This window comes from Solanum verrucosum, unplaced genomic scaffold (assembly GCF_900185275.1).
Source record: "Solanum verrucosum unplaced genomic scaffold, falcon-dt-bn FXZP01000261.1, whole genome shotgun sequence".
In the NCBI taxonomy this organism is placed as follows: Eukaryota; Viridiplantae; Streptophyta; class Magnoliopsida; order Solanales; family Solanaceae; genus Solanum; species Solanum verrucosum.
Window position 1 is genome coordinate 9,592,092 of NW_026019969.1, and position 16,199 is coordinate 9,608,290.

The window sequence follows — 16,199 nt, forward strand, 5'->3', positions numbered from 1 at the left end:
CGGAAAACTCAAATTTGGTCCCTCAACTTCCAATCTTGCCTATAATCTCATAAATATTTCTGTTTCTCAATAAAAAATAAAAAATAAAAGTCATTATAAAGCTTTCCCTACATGGACAATAATTATATGAACGAAACTTTAAAAAGATTTTAATTGCAAATCGGAGTATGTAACATTATAGTATATATCTAAATTTTAAAAAAAATTAAGAGTAAATATGTGTATTAGGGGAAAAATGGGCTTTAGTAAAAAGAATGTATTGGGCCGTGATACAGAGTAAAATCATAGTATAAATTATAGGAACCACATATTATAAGTACTAAATAACATCCTATCCCTTCTAGTTTTCTATTTACCAAAAATCTCTTAAAAATGATGTTTGCGGGATACATAGCGTTGTGCACTGGATACATTAGGTTTGATACATTCCACATAGCGGGATACATAGCGTTGTGCACGGGATACATTAGGTTTGAAACATTCCACATAGCGGGATACATAGCGTTATGCACGGGATACATAGCATTGTGCACGGGATACATAGCGTTGTGCACGGGATACATAGGTAAAATAAGGGATTTTTGAAAATTTTGAAATAAGTAGGGATAAATAGATATTAAGGTAAGTAAAAGAGTGTAGTTATGTAATTTGTCCAAAATCATAATCGAAGGAGTGTTTGCCACAATCTGAAGAAAAAAATGGGGAGGAGTTGCTCTAGGTATGTAGTAATGTGCCTCAGGACTCGCTTGTGCAAAATTTACTCGACCAGACATATCTCATAGGAGCTTCACCCAGAGTCCAAAGAAAGTCGTCTTACAAGCCTACTTGCTCCAATAAATTTCAGGTGAAACATTAGAGAATAAGCACAAGATAGTTTTTCAATCTTAAATGTACAATTATTTTATATTGAGGTGACGATTTAACTTTTGTAACCTATAAAAGAAGGCTTGTAGGAGTATATAATGCATTAGAAAATCCCAATAAAGAACACATTAGTTTTTTTTATCTTCTTCTCTTAATTTCCACGGAAGAAGACTTTTGGGCTTCTCCTCCCTTATTTCTTTCTTTCCTTTCTAGTAGATTGTATTCCTATATTGGCACATGATATTATAGTCAAAAGAAAAATAAAGTTAATTGACCTTAACAAACTTATGTTTAATTTCTTTATACAAATTTTATTGTTAATCAAAATGACGATTTTTTCAGTAAATAATAGTATAATTTAGGTAAAGATATTTCTCTTAGCTATTTATAACCTTTGTTGGTGACGGATAGATTGTAGCTATTTCAATACCAAGTTTGATGTTGGTATAAAGTGTAAAGAAATTATGTGGTTGAATATGAACTTAAAAATACAGCTCCATATGATTCACATGTGATATGTTATTTAATCAAATTTTCTTTGTTCTCATTTGGTGTACTTTCATTTTCTACCATTTTGAATCTTTTGGTCGCAAGTGCACTTTGAGTCTATCTTTAGCACACATCATTGATTGAGTATTAACTTTTATTAGAAAATAGAATTAGAATTTTAGACGTAAAGCACTTCCATTTAGGGGTGCGCATCGGTCGGTTCGGTTCGGTTTTAGGTGTTATTGATTCGGTTTATCGGTTTTCGATTTATAAATACTTCAAACCGATAACCAAACCAATAACATATTTCTTATCGGTTTTTGGTTAATCGATTTATGGTACTTAACGGTTCGGTTTTCGATTTAACCAATAAGAAAATACTCATATATATTATATACACGATAAAAAAAAATTCAAATAAACCATATGATTTTTCTAGCATTTGGCATGAAAGTAATAATCATAAAAGTAACAATCATTTTCTTGCAAGTTTAGATACTAGACACATTCAAAGGAAAAAATGTGAAAGTAACAATTGTTTAACCATTAACAAAAAGTGTGAAAGTAACAATCGTTTAACCATTAACAATAAGACTAGTAAATTTAGTATAGTCTTATTGGGTTATCGGTTTAACCATTAACAAAAATTATAAAACCGGAAACCGAACCAATAACCCAATAAAAAAATTTGCAAAACCGTTTTAAAACCATTAGCCCAATAACCCAATATCAATAAACCAATATTGATTTATTGGTTAAATCGATTTTTGCACACCCCTACTTCCATTCATTGTTTGCTAAAAAGATTATTAAGTTCATTGTTATACATTTCCTTCATATCGATTTATATGAAGTTTATTTTATTCGACATGAAATTTAAGAAGAAAGAAAAAGATTTTTAAAATTTGTAATTTCAAATAAATCATAAATATTTGTATGATTATAAATCACTTAATTAAGGATAAAAATGAACAATTTTAAATTACACTGTTAGTATTAAATATATAAAGGAGTTATTCTTTTTGAGTAATTAATATAATACATATAAGTTATTTGGAACTTAAAGTGATATATGGGGATGTAGCTCAGATGGTAGAGCGCTCGCTTAGCATGCGAGAGGTACGGGGATCGATACCCCGCATCTCCAACTGGTCACATTTTTTTTGTTTTTAATGCAGAAAATAGAGACAGAATAGCATCTTTAAACAATGAGCTTATGATATAAATCTTGCTGATATTACAGAATTATTATCACAAATATGTAGTAAGTAGTATTTTACAACAACATTCACTTCAACTGAAAAGGTCTGCTATGACTAGAGTCTCTAAAATAGTGGGCTGCTCCTACTTTTTTCCATCAGTAACTGGTATAGGAAGTGTAGAAGTAGAACCCCAATAATACTCCATATTCAAAATCCTGTGCTCTTTTTTGTTTTTCTGTGAATCCTTTACAATTTACATCTTTGCAATGTTATATACAAAATCTTGCTGCTAACCTACCACAAGTTTCGGACCCTCTTCATTCTTCCTCAGTATCAGCTCCTTGTTAAGGCAACAGCTCCATCATTGTTGAAGTATACCTAGAGCTGATCATTGCAGCGTCCGTGTATCATCTTGATCTCATACACTCTTAAACTAAATCAGTCCTTATGATAAACCTATTGTACAAGACTGCTGCCTATGGAAGAACTGTCATCATCTCGAATTAAGTCCTCAACTGGGTTCTCCTGGGCCCACACAGCTGCATCCGCATAACCTTGTTCAAAGAGCTTATCAAGAATATCATCTTCTGCAGGCTCAAGTGCCCAGTTGAGAAGCTGCAAATTGTGGCCGAAAAAAGAGGAGATAGAACTTGTTATTGGTCTATCATTAGAAAAATCTGGCAATTTACTGGAGGATGTTCAAGTACCTGGCGAGGAGTGGCCCTATTTTCAGGGTTGCAGTCAGGACTTATCCCAATTCCTTGCAATCCCAAACGACCGGCTGGAAATGCACAAATGCGCACCTGGATACAACCAATCAGTTATCAACTACCCCAGGAATCATATGAACAGAAATCAATATCCTGACAAGTCACCGATGTTTCTATTGTAGAACTAGCAAGTAAAAAACTTAAATTGTTAGCACCCAAGGTTGTTGTACCCTGGTGATTGAAATGGGTGTTAACCTTGGAGACCAGGGTTCATGTTGCAGTGGAAACAAAAAAAACACACAAGGTGATTACTTCCCATGCCTAAACCTTGGAGGTATAATTACTTGGTACATGTGCCCGTATGAGGTAGCAAGTACCAGTGGAATAGTTGAGGTGCACAAAAATTGTCCCGAATACCACCATTACAAAAAGAAATCATGAACAGTTGCAAATAAATACTGGTAAATGTAGCAGTGGAGGAAAAGCAACAAGATGAAACTGGGAAAATACAGTATCGGCACAGACAGCGAAAGGAAAAAAACAAGAAGGAAATGAAGTTCGTGCAGAAGACTAAAGACAAGTAGGTTACATATCAAACATGCCAGATAAAATCTTAAGAATTAAAGGTAATCAGCAACCAAGGGAGATTTGCAAATTTGCTGCTAATAGTTTTAGGCTACATTAGAAGAGATGAGGACAGGGAAAATGCATTCTGATTTCAGGTAACTTATTAAACAGGAAAGACTACTAATTTGCAGTAGATCATAAATGTGTATATTAGCAACTCCCAACTAATTCCAGAGCTGCACACAAGGCTTCAGTTGACAGCTAGTTATCAGATGACTTGATGGGTTGGGTTGAGTCAATTACATAAATGTATGGGTCATATAAGTATCTCTAAATGGGTTGGATTGAGTAAGCGTCACTCTCTACAATATAGAGTGAAGTCAGGTGAACAGACGAGGTTTTCAGAGACCCCCCCCCCCCCCTCCTTTTTTTCTTTTTAAGAGCTTCTCGTCAAAGTCAGGAGGCAGCATTTTTCTTAGAATTGCAAATCAGTGACTATGAAATGCTTTTCCTCTTCAAATTATTTCAATGCACAGGACATACAACAGCAAAATCAACCTACAACTAGCATCCACAAATGACAGCGGACTATTTGACTAATTTCTTAACAAGTTACCGTCTGAGCAGCAGATGTCGGCGGCATAAACAGTGTCAGCCCCCCATCAATACACAGTCTATTCCTGAAAAACGTGGCTGGTCTTGGAGCAAGATATCTGTGATTCATGATACTTTGAAGGTTTAGATTAAAGCTTGAGCTAAAAGAGAAGCTAATAAAGCCAGAAAGAATGTGTACCCTGGGATAAACGAAGAAGTAAAGACAGCGTTGATAAGATCTTCCTTTGAATCAAACTGATCAACCAATAAGCCTCTGGGCCTCCAAAGTATCTGTGTTACAGCAACTGGGATGAAATGACTACATTATTCTCAACTCAGAGAAACCATATTATATTTCGGAACAGCTTCAAATATCAGCTAGGATGAACAAAGTTTATCTACACTTACCACGAACTCTTCCATTGCATCTAATATGAGCATCATCTGGAAGAAATCTCTCAAGAACTTCTCTAAGAACAGCCTGGTACACAATGACATTTTTAGATGCTTTAACATTTAAATACCAAAAATGCTAAATACAAGTCTTCAAGAACAATACTCTAGAAAATCTCAATGACACAAATAAAGCATTTAACCACATAAGGTATTTTCCAGTGAGATAGAAAATCTGCAATCTGTCTCCAAATAAGAGATTGCAATTTTAAGTGGACAAATCAAGTCATGATTAAAATTGCTACACACTTGTTACTTTTAAGTTTTTTACTCTTATATACCCAATTCATACACTTTGATTGAGCCAAACACATTATAAAGTTTCAATTGATCTATTCTATTTTTACAAAAGACTGATTTATAGCTGCCCTGCTTGTGGGAATACACTAGGTATGTTGTTGTTGTTGTTGTACTATGATTTATAGCTTAAATCTGTTTCATAGAATTTGACTGAGAGCAATCCTATCAATTGTAAACATAATTATGAATGGGTATGATTTTTATAGCTTGCACAATTAAGAAATTCTGTTATGACACTTACCCCAAGGCGAAATGCTGTCCCTTTGAGCCGACAATCTTGAGCTAATATTTTAGTAGCATCTAGAGCCTCTTGCATACTGGCACCAGAAGCAACCACTGCACAGACAATTGCACCAGCAGAAGAACCAGCTAGTGGTGTTGTCTCCTGGGAAAGAAGAAATATGTCGGACTGTGAAAAGACATCTTTGTAATCCTTTTGTAACCAAAAAAAAAGAACATTCAACCAAGACCCTCCGACCAGTAGGTAAGTGGTTTAATGTACAGTATTACATTTTTGTTAACTTGTTGACCTTACACTCTGGTTGGAGTGTTGTTACATATTGTTTCATAATGTATCGTATTACACATTATTAGTATGTTGTATGTATCGTATTGTATTGTATTGTTTAGATGAATACAACGTTTGAATAGATCAGACAATTTTCAATCGTTACATAATCTCACACATCAGCAATTTGAAGATAAACTTACAAGAAAAGTATGGTACAAAACGGAGCTACTATATAAAAAGGTAAGGTAGGGTAAAGGATAAAGTAGAATTATAAGATAATAAGTAAAGATTAAGTGAGGAAAAAGAATAAGGTAACAGACTCGATCACAACAAATTGATGGTTACACAAAATGGGACTTTTCATCGTTACGTAACGATGGATTTAACAGATTATATTTAAACTAACAACACAATACAATAGGTAATAACCACCCAAACTAGTTGTAATCCTCTCACACGATAAGCTTATTAGCAAATCAAGATGCTTGAATAATCAGGGGAAAAGCTCAATAAAACTACAGAAGGTCGGTCCATAGCAACCTTAAATTCTCAAAGAAGTAGATGAACCAAGTTAAAATAAAGAGCATAGTAGTCTCAAAGTAAATGAAGAGTATGTCAAACCTTGATATATCCCTTCTCAATGAGAAGCTTAGCAACCCCAAGATGATAGGGAAACAAAAGCCCAGCAGCAGAGAAGCTAAACCCAGGGCTAGTCACCGTTTTCAGGCTCTTCTCAGCTTCCACATCCTTCTCCGTCTGTTCCCACACAACCTCCGGCTGAACAGGGTCCTCAACCACCGACGCTATCCCTTCCTTCCTCCTTTTCAGAAAGTAAGACTCACTCACTTCATCATCCTTGAACATAGTCACACCCGCCGGCTCCTCATTCCACCCATTAACTAAACTATTTCCACGCCTCAACACTCGTGAAGCAATCCCAAGGAAAAGCTCGCCGGTCGCCACCGCAAACGACTTCTTCTCATCCCCCACAGGCGGAGTAGGCAACGGCGGTTCTCTGATGGTGGGTGGTTGTTTTGCATTGGAGTTCGGAGGGGGTGGGTTAGATTTAGCGGAGAAAGTGAGGGTACGAAGTGGAAAAACGAGATGGGGATTAGATTTAGGGTTTATAGGAGGGCGAAAAGGACGAGGGTTTGAGAGGAAAAGGGAAGATAGTGAAGCAGCCATTGATTTGTTAGGTTGAGAGGAAGAAGAAGAAGAAGTAGAGGAAGAAGCCGTTTGATGGATAAAATGTTTCATATGTATTTGTATGTCTTTCGTCCATGCGTAGATGCTCTGTTTTTGTATACTGATTTTCCCTCTACTCTGTAAAATTGTTAGCTTTTGGAACATGAAACTCAGTTGATTTTGTCGTGGGAAACGAACTACTCATTTGGATTTTGTTCTTTGCTCCATTGTTGAGTTTGGAGAGAATGATTCGTTGAGTTCCAATCAAAGATTCTTTTTCTTTTCTTGTCTTAACAATTACTATTACTATTACCAGTGTTTTAAAAGGTGGATCGGTGCATAAGCCTCATGTATCTATCGGACGTAATCTCATCTATATTTAATTTTATAGTTTTATGACTAATAAAATAAGTAAAAGTAAACTTTTCAATGATTTTACAAATTTTTTTTTATAAATAACCTATAGAAATTGTTACTATAAACTTTTCAATGATTTTACAAATATTTTTTTATAAATAACCTATAACATATAGAAATTATTACTATTTGAGAAATATCATTACACCAAAAATAAAAAAATATGATTTAAAGTAAAAAAATGTTCAAAAAATAAATTAAAAACGCTTGGACCTACGATTTTACGCTCTGGACTTATGTTTTTATGCTCAAAGCTTACGCCTCAATTTTTAGAACTTACGCCTTATGAACTTATGTCTTTAATTTACGCTCTGGAGCATTTTTGGTACACCCCGCCCTGAGACCTACATCAAAAACATTTTTGAAAACACTAACTATTATTACCATACTACTTAATAGTAAGTATAGAGTAATAATGATGATATTTTTATTTATTTTTATGGTGCATATGTGGCTTTCGACTAATTTGGCTGTATTTCGACTATTATTATTCTAATGAGTATTTGAAATCTATATAATGTCAACACACTCACTTGATAATTCTATCTGAAATAACAAAAGTTATATCTTGAGTTTGAAGAACTGAATTTCTCAACCCTGAATTGGTCAACATACAAATTAATCATTTTTTTCTCAAATGTATGCTCTATTACAGTCGAATCATCTTGATCACCTTTAAAACAATTAGAAATTATGTCTTGACATATAGTCCTTGCTACAACCTTAGTAGATTATTTCTCAGAGTCCTAATGTTTTCCATAAGTTGAACTTGAAAACCAATTCACTTATATTATGCATCATAAGAGATGTAGTCCCTTGATCAAACTACAAGCAATGAGTTTATTTGCTATTATGATGGTCAATCATAGCACAGTAAGATGTGAAGCAAGTTGGACTATGCTGTTTAGCTTTACCATGAAGCATATCTTTATTATTGTTGATCGGAAATCTGATCAAGCTTGTACGCGTCATGAGAACTAGTTCCAACGCTGAAGTCCAACTGAAATGGTTCTAAGAGCGATTGCTTGAGACAATTACTATCCACAGGAGCCATGCTTAAAGAGGGACTCTATATGATGGATCCACCATTCTTAGAATAAACAGGTTTCCTTGGTTGCCCCTTGATATCCTGTAACAAATGATGTTGCATGAAAAAGGTATGTGACACAATTGAAAACAGTGGGTTATTTTCCTTTACCTTAGTTCTTCATCCAGGTATGTGATTTCAAGTTCACCACGACCACTTCCGCGGTTCTTTATAGGTATCTACGAGCCAGAAGAAAGATTGATCCAATAAAAGTTAACAAGCAAAGCTTTACAAATTTTATTTAATGTTTTTTGCCAATTTTCTTGAAGCAAGCAATAGACAGAGATAGGTAAAGAGAGTAGCAATGTGCAGTACGTGTCTCCAGTACTCTTCCTGTTTGATACTTTATAACGACGTAAAGAAGAAACATCTTGTTGCTTAATGAATACTACAATAGAATGCAAGCTGATTAAATTTCCTTGCCAAAATGAAGGTTACTTACCAGACTTGCTATCGTGAAAGAGTCAAATTTTACAGCAACTCTCCGTGCATTAAGAGGAACTAAATTGGCAGTAGCCTGCAGATATGTTAGAAAACTGACTTCAACTTTATTGCAAAAATCAAAAGAAAACATTTTTCTTTTATAGTAACTGACAGTGGATGATCCTTTCTTAAACATCTGTCGAGTTTTTCTCTTGGAATCCAGGACAATGAGAATCTCATCATGATAGAAAATACAGTTTTATCTATTTTCAAAGGTGCAAAAGACAGCCTATGATATCTGTCCCAACTGAAATCAAGCATCAGTTTTGTGCATTACCTTTTTCACAGCAAACTTCCATAAAAGAAAGCAGCTCCAGCAGCTTATAAATTATAACTAAATCACATACTAATACTGAGATCAAAATCAATCTTCTTCTTTTTTTCTGTGTGGTTTATTTATGGAAATATTTCATCATAAAGAATGTGAGTGTGTGAGGCTGTGAGTATAACTTCTTCAACGTTAACAATAGTTTTGAGAACGACCTTCTTGAAATCAGCAGGCTGCATATACTCATGAAGGTGACAAAACTAAAGAGGTATCCAATATAAATCACAGACCAGAAAATCAAGTTACCAAATGGACATGAGTGTGTATGAAGCACCTGAGGTGCAGCCCAAGTACTCCTGCTAAAAGAATGTAGTCCTTGAATTGCAAATAAAACTTACTTGACTAGATTTCTGAGCCTTACTTATACAATTACTGGAGAAACAGGCAAATTTTCACAAGTTACAGATTAAATAGGACAATATTTCACAGAAAAAGAAAGAAAGAAAGACTGGAGATCCTTTGATATTTCTCTATGAGTTTAAAAAGGGACCTGATTGAAAAATGGCCATGTTTCCATATTCTGAATCCTCAATGTATCTGCATTGATAGCCTGGTAAATTTTTCCATTGGCTCTCAAGAATTTGGGCCTCTGCGACAGTAATAAACTAATAAGAACCCTGTCACTACAGTTAGAAATGAAGCACATCAAACAAGAAAATAACCACAATGAAGAAAATAGCTCAATGAAGAATCTAATCAAACACACAGTTTGGAGGATCATTGAATTCATTGCACTAGTCTAATATTGCAATCACATCTTTATGAAACACGAACTACACCAAAATAATCACAGTCAATAATTATATACTTGTTACAGAAGTTTGTTCCCTTTCGAAGAAGAAATCTTCACAAGAATCTTCAATGAAACTTTTTCTGTTTTGAAATCCTTTTATAATTCTAAAGGGACACAATTTTCAAATAGTTGTGTCTCTTCTCTTTTATTAATTAATAAATTAAATATATAATAATTATATATTATTTATTTATTAATATGGATCTGGGTTGACCCAATCCAATTTCCTTCGCTCAACATACATTGCTGCCTTCTTTTTTTCCCTTTTAGAAAGTTGTTGTCATATGTCACTTTAGAATACATCTTAGCATATTGTTGATGTTTGGAATTGAGAAAACAAATTGAAACTTGTGATCTAAAACCAACATTCACAATACAGAAGGAAAAGAGAAAATGAATCAATCATCCAACACTCTCAAAAGAAGAAGGAAAAAATATTAAAGGCAGACTCTGAGACATCACTGCAAATAGAAAGCATAACTTATTTATGCTTGATATTTGAAGAATGGAAGCATTCTTTTGTTCTTTGTTTGGTCATCAGAAGATTTAACCAGAAGAGAATGATGAATCTTCATTAATAATGGAGTAAACTGAAAGCAATGACTATGTATTGAATGAGTATCACAATTCTTCTCACATCTGACCTATTTCTTGAGGCTAATCAATGCACTTAAGATTGTAGCATGCTAAATAAACCGATAATATTTTTTAGAGTAAAAATTAATAAAGGACGAGAAAAGGAGGTCTAAACTTGCTTCTGATTATACCTAAAAACAATTATAGTAACTGATATCAAATGAAGAATAAGCAACTTTACTGTGACTATTGTAGATATCATCCTTTGCATATCTCATTTAGTCTAGTTAGAAGAAGATAAGTAAAAGCCAAGAAACTGCTTCAAAATTTGCCAACCTATGGGCAGGCAATGACCTATGGAGTTAAATTATGACAAAAGAACAAAAGGGTGGAAGTGATTAACTACCTATCTATTTTCCCTTTGTATGTACACCCTAAACTTTTACTACTTGTATGAATCTAAAACCAACAGTCTTCGTAATTGAAGTAATTTGTTCCCTCGAGAAAAGAGCAGATGATAAACGAGCAGGAGCATCTTAGCTTCTGGAAATGTGCATAAGAAAGATAAAATCAGACCAGACCTTGGTTTGTAGAATTGATTGAGATGTAGAATACAAAAGCTCCCACTTTCCATTCAATAAGCTCGACTTCAGGGGCTCCTTCACTTTATTAGCTGCCTCAAGTTTGCTTGCAATCTGCATACACATTAGGCTAGTAATGCACCAGCAGCAAAATAGGAGCTAAAAGGCTTCTCTCAAACTTAACCTTAGCTGGCAAGTAAACACTCCAACTTTGAGTATGCATATCTAAACCCCCAACTCGTCTCCATTATGTCAGTTGAACATTCCAACTTACAAAATGATCTTCTAGACACCTTCAAAATTTATGTCACGTCAATGTTGGGTATCCACAAGACACCATGGGGACAAATTAGAGTGTTGAGTTGTCAGTTGAGACCAAGTTAAGGTGTCTAGACTTGTACTCTCAATACCCACAGTTATGTATTATATATATGCCCTTTATTATTTACTTTAACACTCCAATTAAGTCCTAAATAACAATTTTTCAACTTCAACAACATCATAAACTACAATACCCACAAATAATTCAAAACAAAAGAATATATTACACAAGGTGCATGACCCACCTGATCAACAAGCTTTTGATCTTCAGGAGTGGCCTCAGCACCGCGATCAAGTGGGGCTATGGCTTCGAGAAGCTCCTGCTTGAGGCTCTCAGTGTCTTCACTTTTGGTAAAGAAAAACGGAAATAAGGAAACCCTTGCCCTCAATTTCAAAGATTCCGGTACATAATTGACGGCCGTAAAATGATCGAAAAATGATCTCCGAAGTAGATTTGGATTTGCTGGGAAAGAAGAATGAATAAAGGGGGAGATTTGGTGAAGTTTAACTAAAGAAGATGAAGACATACAAAGAGTAGCCATTGTTGGTTAAAAATTTGAAATATTTGTTCAATTTTGGTACACACAGTTTTGTCCTGGAGTGGATAAGCATATATTCACACATCTTCGTTAGCTTCCCGCCACATTTTATAATCAGCACAGTAAAAAGTCAAGGATTCTAAAATTTCGATGAACTTGTTTATTTAGCTAAAGTAATATCGATTCGATTTTATCAAACTTCGATTTGGTTCTTCGGTTTTCAGAAAATGTGCATTGTTTATCAAGCCAAACTAATTCAGTGCAGCTCGGTTTTTCTACTTCAGTTCAGTTTAGTTCAGTATTTTTGAAACGATTTTCGGTGTGAATGAAAAATAAAAGGGAAAATTGTATAAAATAGGAAAATATTAATTCAAATTAAATGTTATAACCACAGTTTGATTTAATTGTAACGTGTAGCAAACTGTTGTCATTTCGCCTCTCTCCCTGATTTTCTCGCTCGCCACTATCGTTTCTCGTTGGGAAGTCTCTCCTCACCCATCTCACTTTATACAAACACAAATGTATAAAATGTGTTTGTGTTTGTGTTTGTATAAAGCGAGAGAAAATTGTTCATATACATATCTTTTCGTTCCCCTCTCTCCCTCTCCCAGATCTCGCTCACCACTCTCCTAGATCTCGCTCACCAGTTTCTCTCACTTTATACAAACACAAATGTATAAATTGTGTTTGTATTTGTATAAAACGAGAGAAAATTGTATAAACAAATACATATATTTTCGTCTTATACACTTATGATTATACAAATACAAATCTTCCCCTACCCAATTTTCTTTTGTCTTTCTATCTTTCTCGCTTTATACAAACACAGATTATACAATTGATTATTTTGTATATGTATAACGAAATATACATATTAATAGTCATATCAAACATAAAGTTTGTTATGGAACACAATTATGCAAACTATAGCTATAACATACAAATATGATTTTTATGTTTGTTATTTGTGAAAGTTGCTCAAAATAAAATGAGGAAAAAATTAAAAGATTAAGACACTTAAAAATTTAAAACTATATATGTTCGCCATAGAACATTTATTGTGTCAACTAAAAATACGTTTGGGTTCCTCTCGAAAAATAATATTTGAAGTTAACTATTGAATTATAAATTTGTTGCTACTTTGATTTGTCATGAATGATTTAATTGTTAGTTGACTTTTTTATTTTTAGTTAAGGAAATGCCCATAAATAAAAAATATATATCTTTTTTTATTTTTTTTTAATAAAAGTTCAATTGAAATTCTGAAACTCTTACACCAAACACTAAATCGAAAAATCGAACTTTTGAAAAAATAACACTGACACCGAATCGGAAGCCCACCCTAAAAGTAATACATTTCACTCATTTTTTTTATTGTTTTAAACAAAATGACTTTTCAATGAAGATTTGTTCTATTGTGTGTTTTTAGAAACATTTATATTCCTAAGAACTTAATAGAATTGTTTAACAAGGAGAAAACATTTTTTTTTAAAAACAAAAAAGTTCCGTTACCGGGAATCGAACCCGGGTCTCCTGGGTGAAAGCCAGATATCCTAACCGCTGGACGATAACGGATGCTTGTTGCTAAGTTGCAATCATAAAATTATTAACAATATAATGCTTCTTATCCTGTGGTATCTCTTTATTTTGGCCATGTGAAATCAAGTTAATGTAACTTTAAAAAAATAAAAAAGTTTTCTTGATGGGGGTATTAAAAAAAAAGGAAACTGAGGGAGGGGATTACAATGTACCAATTTGAACTCTCAATGATAAGGTGAAAGTTTAGGTTGTCAATCAACAAGGTGAATTTAACTTGAAGTTAGTTTATTTATTTCATACAATCTATATATATATAAAGTTGAATGAGAAACCGCTGATGTGGCACCTCTTAGAAGTCAAGATTCCTATTTATTTATTTTCTCAATTTTTTTTTATTTTTCATCACACTAAATATAATATGATTTAATATTACATTCAATATATTAAACATTAATTGCATTGCAAGAATAGAAAGAAAATCACCATTTATGGACAATAAAAGTTTAATTACAATTTTATTATAATTAAGGAAAGAGAAAGATTACAATAGATGTTTAGTTACAATTTTACTATAATTAAGGAAAGAGAAAGATTAATTCAATATTCTATAATCACATTTAATATTCTAATTATTAATTATATAGTTGGAAACGGAAGAAAGATCCCATTTCCGGAAAAATATATTCTAATATCCTAATCTGAAACTTTTGGCATTCTCTATAATATTAAAAATTATAAATTTCATTTAGAATAATTACGTATTTCTGGGATGAAACAATGAAATCATTTGCAAATTTTATTATTAACATAATGATTAAAAATATTGTGAGTATATAAAGAGCATCACCATTTAAGGAAAATAAAAAATTAATTACAATATATATTTTTATCTATTTTTTTAAACCCTCTATATTTTTTTGTCTATTTTTTTTTTTAACTCTTATCTTTCTTTTCTTTCTTTCACGTTCTTTCAAGAAAATAATAGTATAAACTTTTTTTTTTATTATAGTCATTTATATCATTTTCTTATATTCCATCTTCAATTTCATCAAATTCATCTCTTTATTCTATTTGTGTATAAACTGATTATCCTTTCATATTCTTCATTAATGTTATTTATTAAGATTAATTAAAAGTCATTATAATATTCTTTTAAATATGGTAGCAAAAGGAGACCCAATTCAAATCCAGCCATGATTTTTTTCACAATTTTCTTTTCTAGCTTTTCAATATTTCTATTAGAAAATAATACTTTGGAGAGACATAAGGTAATCTTAACTTCCTTACTATTTTTATGTTTATACTATTGTGAATTTTTTAATTTTTTTCATTTCATTTAAATTATATAATCAATGAAAATATGATGATTATATTGTATATACAATAAACATTGAGGCATCTTTCTTACTGTCAAATAATTGTTCCAGCAAATTGAGATTTACATTTTTATGAAATTGTTTGATTGTTGTAAAGAGGTTCATAATATGGATATTTATATTAAATTAAATACAAATGCATTGTTCATATGTTTCCTTCCTCTCTTTTGTTTTTCAATGAATTTGGCAGGCTTTATCAAGCTAAGGATTTCAAGACATATCTTTTCTGTCTCTCTATTTTTTTCATACTTCACTTGTGAAATTACACTAAATATGTTATTGTTGTTACATTATTAGAGAATATTTAATATTATTTTTTTATGAGAAATTGTAATTGTTTCTGCAAGTTATCATGGCATGGTGTGATATTGGTGATTGTCGAGACATGTATGAAGGAGCAGACATGGAAAAGATTCTTACAGAAGCATCTTGTCATTTGAGTATTTTCTCTATTTTCATCTAACACCCAAAATAATAATAAAAAAATTATTGGATAATAAAGAGATGTTAAATGAAAAATTATCTCAATATATTGTAATTGATTGATTTATTAGTTTCATTATTCATACATATTAGAGGTTTGGTTTAATTTTTTGGAAAATAATATTAATTTTTTTAATTATATTGTTCAAAATATATTGATTGTTGAATTCGAACTATTATGTTTTACTTGCAGGTTCAAAATTTATTTAAAAATGAAAAAGTGTTAATTATATGTTTAAAACTTACTTCCAAATGAAAATGTGTTAACTAATAACTATATGTTCAGATAATTTTAAGCACGGATAAGCTTATTTTGTTACATTCTAATAGAATAGTTAAGATGAATTTATCAACAAATTAACAAGAAGTCTTGACTAAATTTGTACTTAATAATTTTAAACTTAACAAGTATAAGGATCTTTATATTTAAAATTGTGTTAAGATTTGGATTTTTTTATTGACTGATAGTCTTAATTAGATAAATTTTAAACTTTTTACTTTATTAATATGTCATATTCCTCTTGCTGAAATATATTAAGTGGATATTTAATTTTTAGAAGGATTGTAAATTATTTTGATATATACATATTTCTTTTAAAATCTTTAGTAACTTATTGACTTGTGCTAAATAGTTATATCACCACAAAACAGTTAGGAAGAGAAAAAGTGAGGGTGATATTTTTCTTTGGTCAAGAAATACAATTTTTAAAAAAAATTTATGTGCTATATTAAAAGAATTTAAAAAATATTTAACTCTGTTAATTATATTAAATGTGCATTACAAAGTAATTAAAAAGACAT

General features: G+C 32.1%; 2 protein-coding genes and 2 non-coding genes across 5 annotated transcripts; 1 reads left to right on the forward strand and 3 right to left on the reverse strand.

Moving 5' to 3' along the window:
* The first annotated feature begins 2,427 nt into the window (after positions 1 to 2,427).
* On the forward strand, positions 2,428 to 2,500 carry TRNAA-AGC (transfer RNA alanine (anticodon AGC)). Its single transcript has one exon. It is a non-coding gene; the product is annotated as a tRNA-Ala (tRNA).
* Positions 2,501 to 2,735: 235 nt separating this feature from the next.
* On the reverse strand, positions 2,736 to 7,040 carry LOC125815958 (uncharacterized). Its single transcript, XM_049495536.1, has 7 exons — positions 6,312 to 7,040; positions 5,421 to 5,564; positions 4,835 to 4,907; positions 4,626 to 4,731; positions 4,449 to 4,545; positions 3,263 to 3,358; positions 2,736 to 3,170 (listed from the first exon to the last, which is right to left on the reverse strand). Exons 1-7 carry the CDS (start codon positions 7,038 to 7,040, stop codon positions 3,012 to 3,014), a joined length of 1,404 nt encoding a protein of 467 aa, XP_049351493.1. The 3' UTR covers positions 2,736 to 3,011.
* A 1,015-nt stretch (positions 7,041 to 8,055) lies between these two features.
* LOC125815585 (probable plastid-lipid-associated protein 4, chloroplastic) lies at positions 8,056 to 12,031 on the reverse strand. Of its 2 annotated transcripts, none has more exons than XM_049495089.1 (6): positions 11,707 to 12,031; positions 11,141 to 11,254; positions 9,681 to 9,779; positions 8,822 to 8,896; positions 8,491 to 8,558; positions 8,056 to 8,412 (listed from the first exon to the last, which is right to left on the reverse strand). In XM_049495089.1, exons 1-6 carry the CDS (start codon positions 12,001 to 12,003, stop codon positions 8,349 to 8,351), a joined length of 717 nt encoding a protein of 238 aa, XP_049351046.1. In that variant the 5' UTR covers positions 12,004 to 12,031; the 3' UTR covers positions 8,056 to 8,348. The 2 variants fall into 2 exon arrangements, with proteins under 2 accessions (XP_049351046.1, XP_049351045.1); XM_049495088.1 differs by having other exon boundaries at positions 8,056 to 8,421.
* A 1,472-nt stretch (positions 12,032 to 13,503) lies between these two features.
* On the reverse strand, positions 13,504 to 13,575 carry TRNAE-UUC (transfer RNA glutamic acid (anticodon UUC)). Its single transcript has one exon. It is a non-coding gene; the product is annotated as a tRNA-Glu (tRNA).
* Positions 13,576 to 16,199: the final 2,624 nt, after the last annotated feature.